At 43.7% G+C, this 13108-nt stretch overlaps 1 protein-coding gene across 2 annotated transcripts in view; it reads right to left on the reverse strand.

Moving 5' to 3' along the window:
- Window positions 1-13108, reverse strand: part of QRFPR (pyroglutamylated RFamide peptide receptor) — a 200176-nt gene that overhangs the window by 8647 nt on the left and 178421 nt on the right. For both annotated transcript variants that reach the window (XM_056571440.1, XM_056571439.1), the window contains exon 5: window positions 3991-4088. In XM_056571440.1, coding sequence (XP_056427415.1) covers window positions 3991-4088 — 98 coding nt within the window. The remainder of the gene's footprint in view (window positions 1-3990; window positions 4089-13108) is intronic.

Below are 13108 nucleotides of genomic sequence, written 5' to 3' on the forward strand. Positions count from 1 at the left end.
GGGGGGCCCACCAGGGGCATAACTATAGGGGTTGCAAAGGTAGCAGTCTTATCGGTGCTCTGTGACTGAGAGCACCCCAAGGCACCTTTTCCCCTTAACCCCTTAAAGGACAACTGCAGCATGATTAACACTTATCCCCTATCCACAGGATAGGGGATAAGTGTTTGATCGCGGGGGGTCCGACCGCTGGGACCCCCTGTGATCTCCTGTACGGGGCCGCGGCTGTCCCTTGCAGGGGGTGTGCCAGCCGCAGCATGATGTTGCAGCCGGCACGCCTCCTCCATACATCTCTATGGGAGAGGCGGGGAGAAAGCATTCGTGCCCCCCCGCCCCCCCCCAATAGAACTGTATTGGGATGGGGAGGAGACGGGGCGTCACCGTCGACTTGTAGGTCGACGCTATGCGCCTTAGCGCTCACTATGAGCACTAATGGCGGCGGCCCGTTAGGGAGATCGCAGGGGGTCCCAACGGTTGGACCCCCCGCAATCAAACACTTATCCCCTATCTTGTAGATAGGGGATAAGTGTATATTGCACTTCAGATGTCCTTTAAGGACGCAGGGTTTTTCAGTTTTTGCCTTTTTGTTTTTTTCCTCCTTACCTTTTAAAAATCATAACCCTTAAAATTTTCCACCTAAAAATCCATATTATGGCTTATTTTCTGCGTCACCATTTATAATTTGCAGTGACATTAGTCATTTTACCCAAAAATTCACGGCGACACAAAGAAAAAAAATCATTGTGCGACAAAATCGAAGAAAAAACGCCATTTTGTAACTTTTGGGGGCTTCCCTTTCACACCTTATCATTATTCTGTAGGTCCATACGGTTAAAATGATACCCCACTTATATAGGTTTAATTTTGTATTACTTCTGGAAAAAATCCTAACTCCATGCAGGAAAATTTATACGTTTAAAAATGTCCTCTTCTGACCCCTATAACTTTTTTAATTTTCCACGTACAGGGCGGTATGAGGGCTAATTTTTTTGCACCGTGATCTGAAGTTTTTATCGGTACCATTTTTGTTTTGATCTGACTTTTTGATCACTTTTTATTCATTTTTTAAAAAGTGTATAAAAAGTGACCAAAAATATGCTTTCTTGGACTTTGGAATTTTTTTACGTGTACGCCATTGACTTTGCGGTTTAATTAATTATATATTTTTATAGTTTGGACATTTACACACGCGGCGCTACCACATATATTTATTTTTATTTACACTGTTTTATTTTTTTAATGGGAAAAGGGGGGTGATTCAAACTTTTATTAGGGAAGGGGTTTAAATGATCTTTATTAACACATTTTTTTTAACTTTTTTTTTTTGCAATGTTATAGCTCCCATAGGGACCTATAACACTGCACACACTGATCTTTTACACAGATCACAGGCGTGTATTAACACTCCTGTGATCAGTGTTATCGGCGCTTGACTGCTCCTGCCTGGATCTCAGGCACGGAGCAGTCATTCGCCGATCGGACACCGAGGAGGCAGGTAAGCTGGTGTCCTGTTAGCTGTTCGGGACGCCGTGATTTCATCGCAGCGGTCCCGAACAGCCCGACTGAACAACAGGGATACTTTCACTTTCGCTTTAGACGTGGCGGTCAGCTTTCATCGCCACATCTGAAGGGTTAATACAGGGCATCACCGCGATCAGTGATGTCCTGTATTAGCCGCGGGTCCCGGCCATTGATGGCCGCCGGGACCGACCCGATATGATGCGGGGTCACCGCATGACCCGTGGCATATCGCGGGAGCCGGTGGAGGACGTAAATATACGTCCTTCGTCGTTAAAGGGGTACTCTGGTGGAAATTTTTTTTTTTTTTTAAATCAACTGGTGCCAGAAAGTTAAACAGATTTGTAAATTATTTCTATTAAAAAATCTTAATCCTTCCAGTACTTATTAGCTGCTGAATCCTACAGAGGACATTATTTTCTTTTTGGAACCCAGAGCTCTCTGCTGACATCACGAGCACAATGCTCTCTGCTGACATCTCTGTCCATTTTAGGAACTGTCCAGAGCAGCCTCTGTAGTATTCAACAGCTAATGAGTACTAGAAGGATTGAGATTTTTTTAATAAATGTAATTTACAAATCTGACGTGTAGAAGAATGGGAAATAAGCGGCACTCACCACGTCCAGATAGCGACAAGCTTCTTTATTTCATAAGGTGCAGTTAGGACATACAGGTGCAGGGAGACAGGAACGCCGGATAATCCGGTAGACTGGTCACAGCCGTATCGTGCTTCCGCACTTCGTCAGACCAACTGATGGTCTGAAGAAGTGCGGAAGCACGATATGGCTGTGACCAGTCTACCGGATTATCCAGCGTTCCTGTCTCCCTGCACCTGTATGTCCTAACTGCACCTTATGAAATAAAGAAGCTTGTCGCTATCTGGACGTGGTGAGTGCCGCTTATTTCCCATTCTTCTACACGTCTGATTTATTACTCTGTCCCAGCTGAGCACCCCACCAACAGTGACGCTTGTGCACACCTGTTTTCGCCAAGATTGTTTTTTGGCTGTACGGCTGGCTGTGCCGAACACTGTTTCTTGTTGCAAGCATTAATTTACAAATCTGTTTGACTTTCTGGCACCAGTTGATTTAAAAAAAAAAAAGTTTTCCACCGGAGTACCCCTTTAAGAAGACACCGGCAGTCTAAATGATGCATTGTAGACATGGGGCCCTGTTACAGATTTTCATTGGAGCTTGGAAGCTACAAGTTACACCTCTGTTACGCCTATGTCTTAAAATAGTTCTGGTGGCCCGTATGCCCGTACATCTACACTAAGCTTAAGGTGCATAACTATATTAAATAGGCACTGTTGGAATCAAACACTTTTCCTATGGATAACATCTTTGCAAAACATTAACCTATTGAATATACCTTATAAAATATGTTATCTCCTTTTTATAGAAATCCTGGATAATGAAAAAGATCACTAGAGGTCCTCATAGCATCCACAACATAATCTTTGTCCCAGCTAAAGCACAGACTGGGACAATGTCCAATACATGAGGGCAGGAGTAACACTCCTCTGTGATCACTCCTGTCCTATCAGACTACAGCATGAAAACAGAGGAGGGGGATACAGAGAAGCCTGCAGTGATTGGATGAAGACACCCAGCACAGCAGATTCAGGGAGGAAGTAAATGCACAGTGAGTGAGGGCGGCTCAGTGCTTGCCTTGAATAGCCCCCTTCCTGAGTAGTGGATGTAAGAATTAGTGAGCAGCAGAACAGAGGGATTTATGAGCTAAATACAGAAGCTAGACACATAAAAAAGACATAAAAAGAATTTGCATGATCTAGTGAGTAACATATATAAGCATAATTTTTTTCTGGGATATGACAGGTGCGCTTTAATCCAAAGGATAACAAATACATTTTAGTTACTTGGTAAAACCTTGCATCAAAGCTTAAATGGGCACTCTCATTAAAAAAAATTTCCTATTGAACTCCTTATCGTAAATAAAAAACTTTCTAATGTACTTTGTTTAAAAAAAAAAAAAAAACATGTTTTCTATTTTTAGAAAAGATGCCATTAGGTGTCTACCTACTTGTCCACAGTACATTTTCCCCTATCTTTTTCACAGACTTTTGACTCCTGCTGACCTGGCATAAGTCCAGAAGCAGGAAATGCTGAGGGGGATGTGTGCAGCCTTATCCAATCATAGCTCAACCCACACTGAACTGCTCTGGACTGTGTGTAGCAGTGCCCCTGTATGGCTTCAGATGATGTCACAAATGCTGAGGAACGCCCCTTCCCAGTCTGTAAATCTGACAGACACTGAGCAGTAAATACCGAGCAATATCAAGGTAAAAAACTAACAAATAATAAAAATAAAGGCAGGGGTGGTTTATCATGATGGGGCAGGGAACTGGGAGGATTATGATATTTTACAAGATCATGAGAGGTACTCTTTAAAGCTTGTAATAAGAATTTAGCTTTATCTATGTACTTGTATGAGTACAGGAATAAAACAACTTACTATATTCAAACAGGAAGTGGACCACATGGAATGGCGCCCAACAGGCAGTGAAGAAAAGGACCACGATGACCATCATCATTACAGCTCGCTTCTTTTTCCTTGGAAGCAACCAGAAAACATTTCAGTAGCTGGAATGAGTACTACAAAATTGTTCAATGCAACTTATTGTAAAAAAAAAAAACCTGAGGAAAGACTTTTATCTTTTTGTTCCATTGGAAAGGAAATAATTCTATTGTTACAGAGTTGTAACCTGTAGGAGATGAGTCAGCAGCGACCCCCTATGTCAAAGTTCATCTCACCTGCCGAAATGGCCTTTTGTACATTGCAAGATGTGGGAAATAAATCATTTGAGAACAAATCCACACAGATCAGCTTTAACCTTTGATTTTTTTGGGCCAAAAGGAGTGGATTAAATAACCGGGGCAAGTATAAAGAAAATTTATTCATTTTAGTTTTTGGATCTATTCCTGATTTTAGAAAAAACAAAAGGCATAGAACCTGCAGCTGCATAACCACAACTCCCAGGTGGCACTCACAGGAAATGGAAGGGATTGTAGACAATTGAGACTGATTGCATAAGAGCCACAGATTAGTATTACCCATTGTTCTCCGGCCTGAGGCCAGCTGTCAGTGTGGGTGAGTGGGTGTTGGTCGGAGTTAGGGGTAGGACTGGCTACCTACCTAAATAGCTACAAAAGCTACCTACCTGGCTACAAAAGCTACCCACCTGACTACCCTGCTACAAAAACTACCCACCTGGCTAATCACCCAGTTGACAAACCAGCCACCTAACCGGCCACTTAGTCGACCACCCAGTTAACCATCCGGCCACCCAGCCAACCACCCGGCCAATCAGCCGACCACCCTGCCAATTACCCAGCCAGCCACCTAGCTGACCACCTGGTCGGCCACCCAGCTGCCACCTGACCACACAGCTACCCACCTGACCACCCAGCCACCCACCTGGATACATAGCTACCCACCTGAATATCTGACTAACTAGCTACTCACCTGGCTACATAGCTATCTACCCGGCTACACAGCTAACCACCTGACTACCTGGCTATATAGATACTTACCTGGCTACAAAGCTACATACCTGACTACCTGGCTACATAGCTACTTACCTGGATAAATAGCTACCTACCTGGCTACCAACATACATAGCTATCTACCTGGCTACCGACCAACCTACCTGGCTACATACCTACTCACATTTTTACTTACCTACTTATTTATTTATTTACCTATCTACTTAGAACCCAGTTACCTACCTATCTATTTATCTACCTACTTACTTATCTACTTAGCTAATTGACTACCTATCTACCTACTTACCTAGCCACTTTGCTACCTACCTACTTACCTACCTATCTAGCTAGATACCTGTCCTGCAGATGCTAAAGAGATTATGTTTTGGCTAAAAGAAGTCGACATGAGAGTCTTAGCCGGATAGAGAAGAAAAGGATATATATATACATATATATTTAAAAAAAAAAAAAATAATATATATATATATATATATATATATATATATACATTTTTGTGTGTAGAGTGGGACATGAGAAGGGATTTGGGTGGAATAAGAATGGGGCAAAGGTGTGGCCAGTGGTAAAGTCTCGCAGGGGGCCCTTGCATTTTTTGATACAGGGGCCCTGAGTATTGTCAGTCAGCCCTTGTTTATAACAAGGCATGCCTTCACGTGCTGTTAAAGGGAAACATCGGAGGAAACAAGTAGAAAACAAATGTTTTCAAATCAACTGGTACCTGAAAGTTAAACAGATTTGTAAATTACTTCTATTAAAAAATCTTAATCCTTCCAGTACTTATTTGCTGCTGTATAAAACAGAGAAATGTGTGCATTTCTTTTCTGTCTGACAACACTCTCTGCTGACACCTCTGTCCGTGTCAGGAACTGTCCAAATTAGAATCATATCTCCATAAAAAACCTCTCTTGCTCTGGAAAGTTCCTGACACGGACAGGAGAGGTGTCAGCAGAGAGCATTGTTGTCAGGCTGGAAAGAACTTCACAAATTTCTCTGTAGTATAACTGTAGTATACAGCAGCTGACAAGTACTAGAAGGGTTAAGATTTTTTAAATAGAAGTGATTTACAAATCTTTCTTGCACCAGTTGATTTGAAAAAAAAAAAAAAAAATAATAATTCCACCGGAGTTCCCCTTTAGGGTACGTTCACACATACAGGATCCTGCGCAGATTTGATGCGCAGGATTTGTAACTGCAGATTAGAAGCTGTGATCAGTCATTTAGTTTACATTGAAATCTGCAGCAGAAAATCCTGCGCATCAAATCCTGTGAATCAAATCTGCGTACGTGTGAACGTACCCTTAAATGGTCCCTCTCATTAAAACTAATTTTTGCTATTGCACCACTTATGGTAAATGAAAAATATTTCTAATATACTTTGGTTAAAAAAAATGAAGTTTTCTATGTTTTATTTGTGCTTAAAAAAGCTCAAGAGCATATTTTCTGACATCTAATACACTGGACTGAGGTCCAAACACAGAAAGTGCAGCCTGGAGTGCTGAGCTGGGTGTGTCCAACCAACAGCAAAGGGCAGTTAAGTGTGAGAGGAGCTATGATTGGATGAGGCTGAACACACCACCTCAGCACTCCAGGCTGCACTTTCTTTGTTTGGACCTCGGTCCTAAGTCTGTGTATAAGATGGGAGAAAATGTGCTGTTTATTAAGCACAAATAAAACCTAGAAAACTTCATTTTTTAACCAAAGTATATTAGAAATATTTTTTAATAACAATAAGGTGTGCAATAGCAAACATTATTTTAATGAGAGTTTCCCTTTAAACAGGCTCCAATTGCAATGTTTTTGGCATCCCTATTATCTCTCAATACAAAACAGCAGCAATTTGGTTAACAGCGGCCAAAAGTAACAATTTCCGGTTGTCTACAGCCCCGTCTACAGTGTTTAATGGAAAACCTGTGACCTTAAAACGTTAATTTATGAGACTATATAATAAATGATTAGACTATAAAGAGAATTAGCCCTTTGCTATACTTTCAGTTCATTGTAATATTCCCAACAGGAACAATAACAATACACACACACAGATGGCTAAAACACAATTTGTGATATGTCATTTCATGTCTGAGGATAGAGAAAGGTTATCATGACATGAGTCTTTTGTTCTCTTTTTATTTTTGTTGGAACTTTGTTGCTACTTCAAACACAAAAATTGGCTCCTAATAGCAGTACCAGCATTTATCGGCTACAGCATAGAATGATAGTCATTGTATTGTACGTGTCCATTCTGTTACTTAATTACAGCCTTTCCAGTTATATCAATACTGTACATCTCCACATGTCGAGTCTTTCTTTCCAAACACTAGACTTACATCATTACTTTACATTATTGTAATAATAACTATTTATCACCGATGATAGGTGATAAATGTCTGAGCTGTGTGGCTGTGACTAATGGATCCCCAACTGAGTATAACAATGGGGTTCCCAGGACCTCCTACATAAAGTGCCAGTCAAGTGTGTGCCCTGCTAATCTATCCAGACTGTATGGGACGGCAGAGGATAAAGAACAAAGCTTGACTGATACGGGGTTCGGTGGTTGGCGTAGCAATGGAGATGTCTATACACAGGTTGGCTAGATAGGTACAGGTGGATTGATGGCTATGCTACAGGTTTAAAGAGAAGTTCTAAGGGGAAGAAAGGGATAGATTTTTTTATGCTGATTTATGAGGGGAGCTGGGAAGAGTACTCACTGATCTGTAACCCTATTAAGAACGTTAGAAATTTGACATTTTCGTAGGCTGATGGTTTTAACCTAACTATTCTACTGCCACTCACCACATGAATGAAATTTTTTTTATAAATAAATAAAAATATATATATATAAATAAATAAAACAAAATGTGAATAACAAAAAATGTATAAAGCCATGTGAATAAATATCAAAAAACATATATAAATACAGAAAACCATGTAAATAATTGATAAATAAATCCACATATGAATATATAGTAAATCTTTTATTCTATCTTTTCATTTTGGCTTTAAGGACCCTACCAATTTCTATTTTTGAACTTAATTTTTTTTCCCTCCTCCCTTTTTAAAAACTGTAATGCTTCCAATTTTGCACTTACAGACCCATATAAGGCTTGTTTTTTGCGACACCAATTGTACTTTGTAATGACAATACTTATTTTATAACAAAATCTGCGGCGAAACAAAAAAAAATATTTGTGGGGGTAAATAAAATAAAAATTCCATTTTGTAGTTTTGGGGGCTTCCGTTTATATGCAGTGCACGTTTTGGTAACAATGACACCTTATCTTTATTTTGTACATCCATATGGTTACAAGGATACCCAATTATTGTATGTTTTAGTTTAATTTACTACTTAAAAAAAATAAAATTAAACTACATGCACAAAAATTAGTTTGCTGAAAATCCTGACCCCTATAATTTTTTTATTTTTCCGCATTCGGTGATGTCTGAGGGGTACGTTTTTTGCGCTGTGATCTGTAGTTTTCACCGGTACTATTTTTGTTATGATGGGACTTTTTGATTGCTTTTTATTATTTTGAACTTTAGTATTTTTTCCGTGTATGCCATCGACTGTGTAATTTAATTAACATTATATTGTAATAGATTGGACATTTGCACTTGCAGCAGTGCCACATAAATGATTATGATTTTTTTCTTTCTTTCCAGTCTGACCACAGTGCTCTCTGCTGACACCTTTTTTCATGTCAGGCACTGTCCAGAGCAGGAGAGGTTTGCTATGGGGATTTGTTCCTGCTCTGAACAGTTCCTGAAATGGACAGAGGTGTCAGCAGAGAGCACTGTGGTCAGACTGGAAAGAAATTCATAAAGAAAAGAACTTCCTTTGTAGTATACAGCAGCTGATAAGTACTGGAAGGATTAAGATTTTTGAATAGAAGTAATATACAAATCTGTTTAACTTTCTGGAACCAGTTGAGTTTAAAAAAATTGTTTCCCTTTAAATTTTATGTTACTACTACATTGTAGCAGAGAGTCATTTCTTCATTGTTATATGTAGGGGGAGAAAAAAAGACAGATATGGCGCTAATATAGTGCCGGTTATCCGTGGATAACGAATGTATGGTAGCAAGAGTCAAGAGCCTGCTCACCTTTAAGTGTTGCGCTAGTTTCAGGCGCAACACTGATGAAAGCTTTGAGCAGGTGTCTTTTAGCAGGTACGCCGGGAGCAGCTGGCCATTGGTCCCGTCGGAGACGGTGGGTAGGATAATGTTGCAGATGTGGGAGGTTGGAATCCCGGCATTGGGTTTCCTAAACCTTCCCGTGAATGACGACTTTGTCGCTGAAATGCTACACCGGAGGGGTCAAACAGCAGTCGGAGAGGGTTCAGAGATATAGTGATAACTTTTAATTATATTCATAAAAAATAATGGTGCTCAGTTGGACAACGCGTTTCGGAGGGGCTCCCTCCTTAATCAGGTCCGCATTTGGATGCGGACCTGAGGAAGGAGGGAGCCCCTCCGAAACGCGTTGTCCAACTGAGCACCAATACTTTTTATGAATATTATAAAAAGTTATCACTATATCTCTGCACCCTCTCCGACTGCTGTTTAACCCCGCTGGTGTAGCGCTTCAGCGCCGAAGTCGTCGTTCACGGGAAGGTTTAGGAAACCCGTGTCGGGATTCCAACATCCCACATTAATTTCTTCATTGTTGGCACATAAATAAATATAATAAAATATTTACAAAAAGGTGAGGGGTGGACTCACTTATGGGGGATACTGTATATAATTGTTACACCGAGCGCTCCGGGTCCCCGCTCCTCCCCGGAGCGCTCGCTACACTTCCCTCACTGCAGCGCCCCGGTCGGTTCCACGGACCCGGGGCGCTGCGTTACCACCTCCGGCCGGGATGCGATTCGCGATGCGGGTAGCGCCCGCTCGCGATGCGCACCCCGGCTCCCGTACCTTACTCGCTCCCCGTCAGTTCTGTCCCGGCGCGCGCGGCCCCGCTCCCTAGGGCGCGCGCGCGCCGGGTCTTTGCGATTTAAAGGGCCACTGCACCGCTGATTGGTGCAGTGGTTCCAATTAGTGTTTACACCTGTGCACTTCCCTATATCACCTCACTTCCCCTTCACTCCCTCGCCGGATCTTGTTGCCCTAGTGCCAGTGAAAGCGTTCCTTGTGTGTTCCTTGCCTGTGATTCCAGACCTTCTGCCGTTGCCCCTGACTACGATCCTTGCTGCCTGCCCCGACCTTCTGCTACGTCCGACCTTGCTTCTGTCTACTCCCTTGTACCGCGCCTATCTTCAGCAGCCAGAGAGGTTGAGCCGTTGCTAGGGGATACGACCTGGTCACTACCGCCGCAGCAAGACCATCCCGCTTTGCGGCGGGCTCTGGTGAAAACCAGTAGTGACTTAGAACCGATCCTCTAGCACGGTCCACGCCAATCCCTCTCTGGCACAGAGGATCCACTACCTGCCAGCCGGCATCGTGACAGTAGATCCGGCCATGGATCCCGCTGAAGTTCCTCTGCCAGTTGTCGCTGACCTCACCACGGTGGTCGCCCAGCAGTCACAACAGATTGCGCAACAAGGCCAACAGCTGTCTCAACTGACTGTTATGCTACAACAGTTACTACCACAGCTCCAGCAATCATCTCCTCCGCCAGCTCCTGTACCTCCTCCGCAGCGAGTGGCCGCTTCTGGAATACGACTATCCTTGCCGGATAAATTTGATGGGGACTCTAAGTTTTGCCGTGGCTTTCTTTCCCAATGTTCATTACACTTGGAGATGATGTCGGACCAGTTCCCCACTGAAAGGTCTAAGGTGGCTTTCGTAGTCAGCCTGCTGTCTGGAAAAGCCCTGGCTTGGGCCACACCGCTCTGGGACCGCAATGACCCCGTCACTGCCTCTGTACACTCCTTCTTCTCGGAAATTCGAAGTGTCTTTGAGGAACCTGCCCGAGCCTCTTCTGCTGAGACTGCCCTGTTGAACCTGGTCCAGGGTAATTCTTCCGTTGGCGAGTATGCCGTACAGTTCCGTACCCTTGCTTCAGAATTATCCTGGAATAATGAGGCACTCTGCGCGACCTTTAAAAAAGGCCTATCCAGCAACATTAAAGATGTTCTGGCCGCACGAGAAATCCCTGCTAACCTACATGAACTCATCCATCTTGCCACTCGCATTGACATGCGTTTTTCCGAACGGCGTCAGGAGCTCCGCCAGGATATGGACTCTGTTCGCACGAGGCGTTTCTTCTCCCCGGCTCCTCTCTCCTCTGGTCCCCTGCAATCTGTTCCTGTGCCTCCCGCCGTGGAGGCTATGCAGGTCGACCGGTCTCGCCTGACACCCCAAGAGAGGACACGACGCCGCATGGAGAATCTCTGCCTGTACTGTGCTAGTACCGAACACTTCCTGAAGGATTGTCCTATCCGTCCTCCCCGCCTGGAAAGACGTCCGCTGACTCCGCACAAAGGTGAGACAGTCCTTGATGTCTACTCTGCTTCTCCACGTCTTACTGTGCCTGTGCGGATGTCTGCCTCTGCCTTCTCCTTCTCTGCTGTGGCCTTCTTGGACTCTGGATCTGCAGGAAATTTCATCTTAGCCTCTCTCGTCAACAAGTTCAACATCCCGGTGACCAGTCTCGCCAGACCCCTCTACATCAATTGTGTAAACAATGAAAGATTGGACTGTACTATACGTTTCCGCACGGAGCCCCTTCTAATGTGCATCGGATCTCATCACGAGAGGATTGAACTGTTGGTCCTCCCCAATTGCACTTCTGAAATCCTTCTTGGACTTCCCTGGCTTCAACTCCATTCCCCAATCCTGGATTGGTCCACTGGGGAGATCAAGAGTTGGGGGCCCTCTTGTTCCAAGGACTGCTTAAAACCGGTTCCCAGTAAACCTTGCCGTGTCCCTGTGCTTCCTCATGTAACCGGTCTCCCTAAGGCCTATATGGACTTTGCGGACGTTTTTTGCAAAAAACAAGCTGAGACTCTACCTCCTCACAGGCCTTATGATTGTCCCATTGACCTCCTCCCGGGCACTACTCCACCCCGGGGCAGAATCTATCCTCTGTCCGTCCCAGAGACTCTTGCCATGTCTGAATACGTCCAAGAAAATTTAAAAAAGGGCTTTATCCGTAAATCCTCCTCTCCTGCCGGAGCCGGATTTTTCTTTGTGTCCAAAAAAGATGGCTCTCTACGTCCTTGCATTGACTACCGCGGTCTTAATAAAATCACGGTTAAGAACCGCTACCCCCTACCCCTCATCTCTGAACTCTTTGATCGTCTCCAAGGTGCCCATATTTTTACCAAACTGGACTTAAGAGGTGCTTATAATCTCATCCGCATCAGAGAGGGGGATGAATGGAAAACGGCATTTAACACCAGAGATGGACACTTTGAGTATCTGGTCATGCCCTTTGGTCTATGCAACGCCCCTGCCGTCTTCCAAGACTTTGTTAATGAAATTTTTCGTGATCTACTATACTCCTGTGTTGTTGTATATCTGGACGATATCCTGATTTTTTCTGCCAATCTAGAAGAACACCGCCAGCATGTCCGTATGGTTCTTCAGAGACTTCGTGATAATCAACTCTATGCCAAAATAGAGAAATGTCTGTTTGAATGCCAATCTCTTCCTTTTCTAGGATACTTGGTCTCTGGCCAGGGACTACAAATGGACCCAGATAAACTCTCTGCCGTCTTAGATTGGCCACGCCCCTCCGGACTCCGTGCCATCCAACGTTTTTTGGGGTTCGCCAATTATTACAGGCAATTTATTCCACATTTTTCTACCATTGTGGCTCCTATTGTGGCTTTAACAAAAAAAAATGCCGATCCCAAGTCCTGGCCTCCTCAAGCGGAAGACGCCTTTAAACGACTCAAGTCTGCCTTTTCTTCGGCTCCCGTGCTCTCCAGACCTGACCCATCTAAACCCTTCCTATTGGAGGTTGATGCCTCCTCAGTGGGAGCTGGAGCTGTCCTTCTACAAAAAAACTCTTCCGGGCATGCTGTTACTTGTGGTTTTTTTTCCAGGACCTTCTCTCCGGCGGAGAGGAACTACTCCATCGGGGATCGAGAGCTTCTAGCCATTAAATTAGCACTTGAGGAATGG

This window comes from Hyla sarda, chromosome 4, assembly GCF_029499605.1.
Source record: "Hyla sarda isolate aHylSar1 chromosome 4, aHylSar1.hap1, whole genome shotgun sequence".
Lineage (NCBI taxonomy): Eukaryota > Metazoa > Chordata > Amphibia > Anura > Hylidae > Hyla > Hyla sarda.